The sequence below is a fragment of the Sphaerodactylus townsendi genome, linkage group LG04 (genome assembly GCF_021028975.2).
Source record: "Sphaerodactylus townsendi isolate TG3544 linkage group LG04, MPM_Stown_v2.3, whole genome shotgun sequence".
NCBI classification, from domain to species: domain Eukaryota; kingdom Metazoa; phylum Chordata; class Lepidosauria; order Squamata; family Sphaerodactylidae; genus Sphaerodactylus; species Sphaerodactylus townsendi.
This window is the reverse complement of record NC_059428.1, coordinates 5,443,797-5,456,108: the sequence shown is the minus strand read 5'-3', so window position 1 is coordinate 5,456,108 and position 12,312 is coordinate 5,443,797. Positions and strand designations below refer to the sequence as shown.

Sequence of the window (12,312 nt, the reverse complement as noted above, 5' to 3'; positions counted from 1 at the left end):
ACTTGTATGATATTCGTGTGGTTTCTGGGAGTTTTGTTCCATATAAAAAAGGCAAAGAACAAAATGCTTTCCTTTCCAAAGGATATGTAGATACATTAAGGTACCTACAGGCAGCTGCAGGCAGCATGGTGTAGTGGTTAAGAGCGGGTGGGTTCTAATCTGGAGAACCAGGTTTGATTTCCCCACTCCTCCACCTGAGTGGCAGAGGCTGATCTGGTGAACCAGATGTGTTTCCTCACTCTGACATTCCTGCCAGGTGATACTGGGCCAGTCACAGTTCTCTCAGAACTCTCTCAGCCCCACCTGCCTCACAAGGTGTCTGTTGTGGGGAGAGGAAGGGAAAGCAGCTTGTAAGCCACCTAGAGTCTCCTTAGAGGGGAGAAAAGCGGGGTATAAATCCAAACTCCTCCTCCTCCACCTCCTCCTCCTCCTCCTTCTTTTTCTCTTCATACATAAATGATTTAGAGCTATCAAGTAGACATAGACTTATGCCGACAGCTAAAGGGGTTTTCAAGGCAAGAGATGAGCAGAGAGGTTTTGCCATTGCCTTCTTCTGCATCACAACGCCCATCCAGTGGTGGGATCCAAAAATTTTAGTAACAGGTTCCCATGGTGGTGGGATTCAAACTGTGGCGTAGTGCCAATGGGGATGGGCGGGGCATTCCGGGGGCAGGGCATTCCTGGGCGGGGCTGTGGCAAGGACGCAGCCACTGCGCCGGTCCTTGGGCGGGAAACGAATGCACGTAGGCGCAGGCTGCCACGCACGCCGGTGCACCTCCTGCTAGACTGCTTCAAGTTCTGCGCGCTACTGCTGAGAGGAGGGGCGTAACTAAGGCAAAAATCACGTGGCAAAATCACCAATTAGTAACCCCCTCTCGGCACACACAAATAATTAGTAACCTACTCTCGGGAACCTGTGAGAACCTGCTGGGTCCCACCTCTGCGCCCATCCAAGTAGTAACCAGGGCTGACGCTGCTTAGCTTCCATGGTGTGACGAGACAGCTATGCAGAGTGGAAGACAAACAGAGCTGGTTTACCATCGCCTACCTCTGTGTGTCAACCCTGAACTTCCTTGGGGGTCTCCCATCCAAGAACTTACCAGCTTAGCTTCTGAGATCATCGGGCCAGCTTGGGCCGTTCAGGACAGGTAGATGCTCTACCCCCAGAGCTACCAGCCTCCCCTTGTATGTGAAGAAGAAGAAGAAGAAAAAGAAGAAGAAGAAGGAGGAGGAGGAGGAGTTTGGATTTATATCCCCCCCTTTCTCTCCTGCAGGAGGCTCAAAGGGGCTTACAATCTCCTTGCCCTTCCCCCCTCACAACAAACACCCTGTGAGGTGGGTGGGACTGAGAGAGCTCCGAGAAGCTGTGACTAGCCCAAGGTCACCCAGCTGGCGTGCGTGGGAGTGTACAGGCTAATCTGAATTCCCCAGATAAGCCTCCACAGCTCAGGCGGCAGAGCTGGGAATCAAACCCGGTTCCTCCAGATTAGATACACAAGCTCTTAACCTCCTACGCCACCGCTGCTCCCAGCTTCTGAGATCATCGGGCCAGCTTGGGCCGTTCAGGACAGGTAGATGCTCTACCCCCAGTGCTATCAGCCTCCCCTTGTATGTGTAGGAGTTGTGTGGGGAAATGTACAGTGTGAATTCACGCTTGAGGAATACACAGGGCTGGGTATCTCTTCCTTTTTCTTGCTTTCTCTGTGCAAGTAACTGGCCTATGAAAGATATGAGGATAGGGAGCAGGAAGAATTTTTTTAAAAAGGTCTTTCCAGGCAGGAACCGGAGAAGATATATAACGTGTTTGCATGTGTGCGAGAAAGAGGGCAAGCGAATTTCTGTGAAATATGGTTCACACCTCCCACACATAAAAAGCGCAACATTCGTATGGCCGTGCTCCAAACAGGCTGAGGGGGGCCCCCGAAGGCACCCTTAAGATTTTACGCTGTTTCAACTTCCATTTGCAGAGGATTTGGGCACCGCTTTTAAGAAATGGATCCTGTGGATTGAAAGCTCGGGATGCGATGCCAAATCGTAGCGTGTGGTGGACTTCCTCTCCCCCCACCGTGCCCCAAATGAGTCCTCCAGATTTTACCCACTCATGCATGCTTTGGACTGGCAGGCCAAGAAGAACCCCCCCCTCCCCAATCTTTCAAGTTGGCTGCAAATGGCTCTTTGAAGATCAGGAAACTGGAGGTGTTAGAACGGCAAGGGAGCCAGGACATTATCCGTCACCTCTCCAGCTTTCTCCCTTCCTTGTTGACTTTCCCCTCTCTAAACGTTAATGGATTAACTGGTGGCATGCCTGCATTTCTGGCTCGAGCGGAGGCCCCCAACAGTGTTGAGATTCCTGACTTGAGAAGCTGTGTCCAGTTTCTTTTGGGGCTATCTACTGATGCTGGTTGCAGGAGAAGACAGTATAGACTACACCAAGGTTGGCCATTAAGAACATAAGAACTAGCCTGCTGGATCAGAACAGAGTCCATCTAGTCCAGCACTCTGCTACTCGCAGTGGCCCACCAGGTGCCTTTGGGAGCTCATATGCAGGATGCGAAAGCAATGGCCTTCTGCTGCTGCTGCTCCTGAGCCCCTGGTCTGCTAAGGCATTTGCAATCTGAGATGAAGGAGGATCAAGATTGGTAGCCATAGATCGACTTCTCCTCCATCAATCTGTCCGAGCCCTTTTTAAAGCTATCCAGGTTAGTGGCCATCACCACCTCCTGTGGCACCATATTCCAAACACCAATCACACGTTGCGTGAAAAAAAATGTTTCCTTTTATTAGTCCTAGTTCTTCCCCCCAGCATTTTCAATGAATGCCCCCTGGTTCTAGTATTGTGAGAAAGAGAGAAACATTTCTCTCTGTCAACATTTTCTACCCCATGCATAATTTTATAGACTTCAATCATATCCCCCCTCAGACGTCTCCTCTCCAAACTAAAGACAGTATAGACTACACCAAGGTTGGCCATTGCTTACTCTAGGGTCCTTCTCTCTCCCCCTATTCCTCCAGGAGTTCTTTGATTGTGTGTTCCTGCATGGAAGGGGGTTGGACTTGATGGCCCTTGGGATCTCTTCCAACTCTATAATTCTGTGATTCTACAATTCTCCAACTAGCCCAGTTCCTTCTTTTCAGTGTGAAATATTTGGGAGATCAAGAGTCTTCTATAGAGCTACGTAAAATGCCTTTTTCAGGTATACTGAGGAATTATGATTTTGAGAGAAATCTGGAAAGCCTTAGATTTTCTAAGATCCTGGGGCCATGTTGGAAAGCCGGCCTGTTTTCATTCATGTTTTTGCGTTACTCAAAAAAAAAAGTTGAAATCAGAGGCAGCCCTGTGCAACACACGGTCCAAAAATCTAAACACACCCAAGCTTTGGGGAGTGTTCAAATTTTGGATCTGGAGATTGGCTTTCGAGATTGGCCCCGTATCTCTCAGATTCGACCCACATCCTGTAAACATTGAAATGGTTCAAGGCCTAGATAGAATCCAATGATTTAAGTTGGATAAGTGTGCTGTCTATGCCATAGGGACTATGTTTGCGATGTGCCAACTCTAACAACTGGAATGACATCCCTCTGCTTTCTGTTTATCGCCTATGTGGTTACGTCAAACAAAAGAATAATGGCCTGAGAAGGAAAATCAAATCTGTAGATTTGTCAAAAGCCAGCCCATGTTTACTGGAGAAAAAGGTGATTCCTGTTCTATGTATTGTTGAAGGCTTTCATGGCCAGATTCAACTGGTTGTGGTGGGTTTTACGGGCTGTGTGGCTGTGGTCTGGTAGATCTTGTTCCTAACGTTTCACCTGCCTCTGTGGCAGGCATCTTCAGAGGTGTATCACTGTGTCACTGGACACAGTGTATAACAGACTTCTCTATGTGATATACCTCTGAAGATGCCAGCCACAGATGCAGGTGAAACATTAGGGACAAGATCTACCAGACCATGGCCACACACACTGGTGAAAATCCTCCCTGATTTCAGAGTTACCGAATATTCAGAAATGGAGAAGTTGATGTCACTATGAAGAGACAATAGTTTGAACAGTTTTTTAGAAACCTAGAAACCTTTTACAGAATAACTTTTGAAAACCTATTGAAATAGAGAAGTAGGAGCAGTGTTTGAAATCTAAAGAAAACAGTCAATTGTACCCAATAGAATACACTTAAGAAATAACTATTGAATTAATGGCTTAATTAGGTAGGCATGAACCTAGTTATAACTTTTAATCAAAGATGAGACAGTTGGAAGTCAATATAACATGAATAGTAGGTTGTGGGGTTGTTGTTTTTCTGAAATATGAATATTTTGCTCATGTGTTTTATGGGTCAGAAAATAAAAATTATACTTTTTTTTTATAAAAGAAGAATTTAAACGATACCAGATTAGGCTGCAGTCAACAATGTGGGAAGAAGGGAAAAGTTTGCAAAACTGTTTTGTGAACAATCACACTGGGAGCAGAAAACATCTGTTTGGGGCATCCCATTAAAGACAGTGATCTATGGCTGAGATACCGTTTTGCTGCACTGTTTGTTCACACTGAGACCAAGTTTAAAAGGCCGTTTCTCTTGAGTCAGCGAGGCCTTACTTCTCTTCAGTGTTAGCCTTCTTTATGGGATAGAAAGGTTAACTGCAGGCTTGGTTGAATTTCCAATGATAAAATGAGCCCCTGGACAGTTGCAGGGACGCTTGACTTACTTAATTCATTTCATCTCCTTCGTTTATGCCCTAGCTTTTCTCCCCAGTGGGCACCAAAGGCAAGGTGACCAGACGTCCCGCTTTTGACGGGACAGTCCCGCCTTAAACCAATTTGTCCCGCGTCCCGCGGGGTTTTGTAACTGTCCTGATTTTTGGAAGGCTGCCGCACTGCCTTCTGGGGCGCTCCCCTTTTCCCGCCCTGTCACAGGAAGTAGAAGAAGCGAGGAGAACCCCAAAAGACAATGATGCTCCCTCTTGTAGCGTCTTGTGCACGTCTTAGCACTCAATGAGGAGATGTCCCGGTTTAAAAACGTGAAAATCTGGTCACCTTAACCAAAGGCAGTTTACAATGTACTCCTTCCTTATTTATCTGCTTCGTTTTCTTGTTTATCTATTTATCTACGAGAACGGAGAATGTCACATGCTACTTGTTGCATTGGCCTTGAATGGGCTGTATTTTTATTTTATAATATGCAGGACTGCCTCTCGCAATACATACCCACCCCCCTCGAAAAAAAAATAGCTTTTTGCTTGTCAAGTAACCCCTTACTGGGGGTCCCTGGCCCCCAAAATGGCCAGCTGTCCTCAACCGGGGCCAGAACTTACTTGGGTCAGGTCCCAGCCTGGCGGAATGTTCTTTCTAATAAGAACCAGGTCCTAAGGGACTCAATGAACTTCTACAGGGCCAGTAAGCTGTAGCTGTTCTGCCAGGCTGACGGGCGGGGACAGGAACCGTGTCAAACTGGCCGGCTTCCCTTCCCCTTTCTCTTTACTTCTTGTTTCCTGTGTTCTGTTTATTGGTTCTACAATTTGTATTATTACTTCATTCTTTCTCTGGTTTGATTATTATTAGTAACTACGGCATCGGGGCCTGGCATTGCAATTGTTGATTTTAGTGTTGTGGTTTTATTGTTGTAAGCCAGCTTCGTGGGGAAGGGCAGCCTATACGCCCCATTAACAACAACAACAACGATACTTAACTCACTTATCAGCCTGTCGTTCTTGCCAGGAAGTATATCAGTCTTGCTTGTTTGGCAAACTGGATGGTCATGATTCACACACTCGCCAATACATTCCCTGCTGACTTTTCGAGCTGAATTCAAACACTGGGGTACAATTCAGGGTGAATGCAATGAGTCCAGAATGGTTCCAAAGGCAGGCCACCAAAATGGTCAAAGGTTTGGATTCCATGTTTTGTAGGGAGCGGTGGAGGGGTGACATGATAGCCTTGTTTCGATATTGGAAGAGAGGAGGGAGCAAGCTTGCTTTCCGCTGCTTCAGAGACTGCGGCCCCTTCCGCACATGCAGAATAACGCACTTTCAATCCACTGTCACAATTGTTTGCAAGTGCATGTTGCTGTTCTGCACAGTAAAATCCAGCTGCAAAGTGCATTGGAAGTGGACTGAAAGTGCATTATTCTGCATGTGTGGAAGGGACCTGGGACCAGGAGTACTGAGTTCAAGGTACAGGAAAAAAGATTCCACCAAAGCGTTAAGAAAAAACTTCCTGATAGTAAGGGCTGTTTGACAGTGGAATGAGCTGCCTCGGAGGGTCTGGAGATCTTCCAGAATTACCAGTGATCTCCAGAATACGGAGACCAGTTCCATCTAGAGCAGTGGTGACGAACCTATGGCACGGGTGCCAGAGGTGGCAATCAGAGCCTTCTCTGTGGGCACGTGCAAACAGAGTGCCCTCCCCCCACATCTAGGCTGGCTTGGGCCACTGGGCTTGATTATTAGCATTAAACCTAACACAGTTTTGGGGAAGCAGTGTAGGTAACCCTGTTAAGCGCTGTTAAACCCCACTGATTTTCATGCGAAGAACTAAAGCGTGATCCTTTACCTGGGAGTAAGCTCAGTTGCTGGCAATGGGGCTTGCTTCTGAGTAAACCCTCCTAGGGTCATGGTTCGCCCATTGGAAGAGTTGCACGGTTGCTTCAAAGCAAAGCCAATGACTACCACCAAGCTTACTCCCGAGTAATGCATGCCTCTGAGCCAGCCGGTTTTTCTAAACTGAAGCCTCAATCTTCAGGTTAAATTGCCGTGTTGGCACTTTGTGATAAATAAGTGGGTTTGGGTTGCAGTTTGAGCACTTGGTCTCGAAAAGGTTCACCATCACTGATCTAGAGAAAATGGATGCTTTGGAGGGTTCTCTATATTCTACTCCCCAAAGTTCTGGTCACCACAACTCAAAAAGGATCTTGAAGAGATAGAAAAAGTGCAGAGAAGGGCAACGAGGATGATTGAGGGACTGGAGCACTGAGGAGAGGCTGCTGCGTTTGGGACTCTTTAGTTTGGAGAGGAGGCGTCTGAGGGGGGATATGATTGAAGTCTATAAAATTATGCATGGGGTAGAAAATGTTGACAGAGAGAAATTTTTCTCTCTTTCTCACAATACTAGAACCAGGGGGGCACCCATTGAAAATGCTGGGGGGAAGAATTAGGACTAATAAAAGGAAACACTTCTTCACGCAAAGTGTGATTGGTGTTTGGAATATGCTGCCACAGGAGGTGGTGGTGGCCACTAACCTGGATGAAAGCTTTAAAGAGGGAGAAACTTGGACAGATTTATGGAGGGAAGAAGTAGATTTACTTGGCTGCAATCTTGATCCCACTCTTTTGATCCTGAGAAGTTGCACTTAGCAGACCAAGGTGCTCAGGAGCAGCAGCAGCAGAGAAGGCCATTGCTTTCACCTCCTGCTTGTGAGCTCCCAAAGGCACCTGGTGGGCCACTGCAAGTAGCAGAGTGCTGGACTAGATGGACTCTGGTCTGATCCAGCAGGCTAGTTCTTATGTTCTTACTCCCCAAACCTTCTTTTCCCAATCTGACCCAAAAAAAAAGGTGCTCAAGGTGCTCAGGAGACAGCTGCAGCCAGAGAAACCATTGCTTTCACACATCCCTGCATGGCTTAGGCTCCCAAAGGCACCTGGTGGGCCACTGCGAGTAGCAGAGTGCTGGACTAGATGGACTCTGGTCTGATCCAGCAGGCTAGTTCTTATGTTCTTACTCCCCAAACCTTCTTTTCCCAATCTCCACCTCCAAAATCTCCAGGAATTTCTCATCTCAGAGTTGGCATCCAAGACTCTTGCCTTCCTGATAAATTCTTATCTCAGGGTTTGCTTTTGAACCACAGGTGTCAAACTCACGGCACCTCCAGATGCTATGGACTACAGTTCCCATCATCCCCTGCCAGCATCATGCTGGCAGGGGGTGATGGGAACTGTAGTCCATAACATCTGGAGGGACATGAGTTTGACACCTGTGATAGACGTTGACTTAGGTTGCTGGATCCTCAGAGAATCGGCTCTGAAAGTTCTCCCAGGCTTCAACCCTCCAATTCCCTCTGCAACCTCTGAGCCTTTGCGCCAAATATTTGTTGGGACTAATTTGTGTAGGAGGGATTTTGCTGAATTTTCTTGCTGGACGTCATCCCAGCTCCTCGAGATGTGTGTGCGCATAACAAGGCCTTTGGTCCAGCGCTGGACAAACACACAACCTGCGGCTGCAGAGTTGTAGGCTTTGGCTCAGGGCTGAGCAGCGTTCCAAAGAATGCCTCAGCAAACCTCCCAAAGGTTTGTAAACATTTACATGCATCTCTCCTCCCGCTGGAAAAAGAGCAATGAGTGAAATAGGCTTAAGAGGGAGAGGGGAGGGGAAAAAAGGATTCCAAAATCTGAAATAACAAACAGGAGGCCAGAAAAATAAGAGACCGGAATGAGAGCAAAGTCTCAGCACTTCATTAATCCCCTTTCTTCTCATAACGCTCTACCTCATGAGGAATTTCATATACATCTTTTTCGGATGCATTTCCATCCCTTAACAGAGGTCAGAGTCGGCTTCCCTGTTTCCGCTCCCTTCTCCTGGGCAAAGGGGAGCGCTATTGGCTCAATGACATCATTTCTGCTGACATCATCGTACCAGGTGACATTCCTGTATTGACCAAGCTCTACACTTAAACCCATAGAGTCTGGAGCAGATACGAGAGCACCACTTCCCCCGTGTGATGATTTCACTTCTGGGTTGCACTGGAAGTGATGTCATCGCCTGGGGGTGCTGATAACCCCCCCAAAAAAAAAACCACCTGTAAGTCATTACGATTTCCTGCTGGTTACCAGGCAACCCTAGCACAGAATCTTCCTGCATCTCAGGTCGATTCCGCACTTGCGTTGTCGACTTAAGTTCGAGCTGCGTTCGACCTAAGTGCTCCGCACAACCACTGGGATCGACGTGATTTTGTACCAGCTTCACCCCGTGTAATGGTCAAATTTCCAACTCCAGTTGGGAACTACTACTTTTTCAGGGCACCACGCTCGAACTCAGCTCGATTCCAGTAAAGTGCGGAATCTCTGGTGCCAGGAGTCCCCCATTCAGCCAATCACAGCTGAGGGTTTCCAGGCATCTGATACCCAAACAGCCAATAAAAAAATGCCACCACCGTCCCTCCATTTCCATAGCAGTTTTTTTTTTAAGAGTAATGAGGATAGGTGGAACATGGCATTAGAGACAGTAGCCAATCCCGGAGCCAGGAGCTGCAAAGGGGCACAGGATGATTCAAAGCCCTCCAGGCTGGGATCAAACTGGTTTACAGTGGGGAACAACAGTAAGCTTCGACCTAGGTCCAGGTACCCACTTCTCAGGGAACTGGGGTGAACCTATTTTACCCTCAAGTCACGGAGATACGCCCTCAGAGTCAGATGATCCAGAACAGCCAATCCCACTCCATTGTGTGCTATGTATAAGATCTGCAATAGTCCCTCAGTTTGGGAAACTTGTTTCCAACCTTTAAATCAAAACACTGTTAATTCAGTATTGCCTGCTCTGACTGGCAGCTGTTCTCCAAGGTCTAGGCAGAGAAGGATCTTTTCCCATCCTCTTCTACCTGAGACCTTCTAATTGGAGAAACCAGGAACTGAACCGGTGGTCATGCCTGGGATGCTGTGAATTTCACTGTAAATGGGTTCAGTGGTTGTACTTACTGTTTTCAAAAGTGGCCATCAGATACGAGCTGATCGCTCAGTCGATTTGATTCATACCACACAGCCACTGACACCTGCTGAATCAGTTTGCACCAGTTTCCCTAAAAACACCCATGAGCAAAGGGTACATGGAGGCAGAACAGTTATGGAGCAAGGATCGGGTGGGGGTGGGGGTGGTAGAACACAGCCAGGCTATGTGAGAATGTGTCTCCACACAACGCCAACTACATTGTATCTGCTTGGTTAGGATATTGCCCATTATATGATACGATACGATCTGGACTGAATCAAGTCATTCCACATTGGGGTGGGGGATAAGGATCTCATCCGTTTCCTCCTGGTAGACGTAAATCCATCGATTACGCATAAGTTTGCCTCTTCTATGCATTCATTAGTAAAACGAAGAAAAAGGTCAATCTGCAAAAAAAGAGACTTGCCTCCAGCTTCCGTGCAGTGTTAGCCATCCCATGGCTCAAAGTATCCCAGTAAGCCCTTGTGTGTCCTTGGCAACAGAAGGAAATCTTAATTAGGGCTGGTGGAGGATATATCTCACATTAGCAAATTTTCATGGGGTTCATTTTGCCGAGCAAAAGGTGATGATGGAACATTTCTTTGAAATAGAAGATCTAGGGCTGCCCGGTCTCTTGCTATGGCCGGAGACCTTCTGCCCAGCAAGTTCTAGTCCATTTTCACTTGGCATAGCAATAGGGGTGCCAGAAATGGGAGAGAGCAGGCATTTGCTCCAATGCATTATGGCTTTCAGAATACAACCCAGGAATGGCATCAGGTATGTTAGCGCAGGCTTTACAAAGGAATATCCAAAACTCTGTGGTAAAATCATAGGAAGGAAACGGAGGAAATCACAGGGAGGAAACAGGCATTGCTGCAATAATGCAACATCGCTTTCAGAACCAACCCAGAATTGACATCATTGTGTTGGCATGACCCTCTAGGAATTTCCAAATACTCTGTGGTAAAAATCATAGGCTGATTCCGCATGAGCCAAAAACATCAGTGTGAAAAACAGCGTGAAAATGGCGTAAAAGGGTTTAAAATGGTGTAAAAGGGTTTATACTGTTTTCACACCGTTTTCACACCACTGTTTTTGGCCCCTTGCGGAATCAGCCATAGAGTTTGGGAGAATTCTAGAATGCTTCAATGTCACAGTGATGTCACTGCTGGGCTCGGGTTGGACGTGACATTGAGACATTAAAACGACTCCTATTTTGTATCCCGTGGTGGCTCTTCCATACATTTGTTTCTATATTGTATCATAGCTTTTCAGCTTCTTCCTGCCCGTGATGTGTGTTGTGGATGATTCTGTCAGCTTGGCCCTCTGGCCACGCACTCCAGCTCATGTGCTCTTTTTTTCCTTCTTCTTCCAGGCAATGCAACAAAACCTCCAACGGCAGCGATAGCTGTGACCTCATGTGCTGCGGGCGTGGCTACAACCCGTACATGGATAAAGTGGTGGAGAGATGTCACTGCAAATACCACTGGTGTTGTTACGTCACCTGCAAAAAATGCGAGAAGACTGTCGAGAAATACGTGTGCAAATGAGGCCCTTCCTCCTCCTGGCCGGCCCACAGACTGAGGAGTCCACGCCACAGCCTTCCACGACAGGAGAAAAGCTTTCCCATGCTAGACAGGGTTTACTTTGCGGAACCACGGGGGACAAACATTCAGCGGAAAGTGACCGCGGCGTTCGAACGAGCACGTTTACCAATGTTATGCTCTCTTTTGATTTCAAGCCGAAAAAAACCACCCGAAAAAAACTCAGAGACTTCAAATATCAGTTCTTCTTGTTGGATCTCGGCTGCAGATACAAACTAGAAGGAAATAACCCCAGTTTTCACGGGTGCCAGCTGTCATTTCTTTTCGGTGGCTTCCAGTTACTAAGTGCCTACCGTCTGTGATGGGGTGGGGAGCTCTTCTTTGGGTGGCGGGATGACGCTTGCATGAAAATAATACGGGAAAGCCATTTTGTCTCTATGTTGTAAAAGGCGTGACGCCCCAGAGAGACCGGCCTTCAGTCCCTGACGAAGGAAATGCTTGGTTGTTTCAGCAGAGTTTTTTTTCGCTCTTTTGGCTTTTCTCCCCTCTTTCCCTTAACAAAAACGGCCTCGCCTTTCAGACAGTCACAAGGACTTCGGGCGACAGAAAAAGAAAGGTAATTGCCGAGAACAAAACCCATGCCATTTTCTGGCCTTTGAGCGTGGAGGCCCTAGTCGACCACTTGTTCTGCAGGATGGCTATTTTGAGAAATTTGGGCGAAGAAGAAGAAGAGTTTGGATTTATATCCCCCCTTTCTCTCCTGCAGACGACTCAAAGGGGCTGACAATCTCCTTGCCCTTCCCCCCTCACAACAAACACCCTGTGAGGTGGGTGGGGCTGGGAAGAGAACTCAGAAGGGAAGCTAGCAGCTAAGCCCAAGGTCACCCAGCTGGCGTTAATGTTGGAGTGATACAGGACTAATCCTAAGATTCCCCAGATAAGCCTCCACAGCTCAGAGCCAGCAGGAGGCTAGGGATGGAAACCCAGTTCCTCCAAGATTGGATCTGCAGGCTCTTTCCAACCTCCTACGCCACTGCTGCTCCTCCTAAGGAACAGGAATAATGGCCTAGTCCCCGGGCCC

The 12,312-nt window shown here is 47.5% G+C and overlaps 1 protein-coding gene across 1 annotated transcript in view; it reads left to right on the top strand.

Moving 5' to 3' along the window:
• The window catches only part of WNT11 (Wnt family member 11), a 72,772-nt gene extending 60,716 nt beyond the window's left edge, over positions 1–12,056 (top strand). The window contains 1 exon segment of the mRNA XM_048495084.1: positions 11,063–12,056. Coding sequence (XP_048351041.1) covers positions 11,063–11,237 — 175 coding nt within the window. The 3' untranslated portion in view covers positions 11,238–12,056.
• Positions 12,057–12,312: the final 256 nt, after the last annotated feature.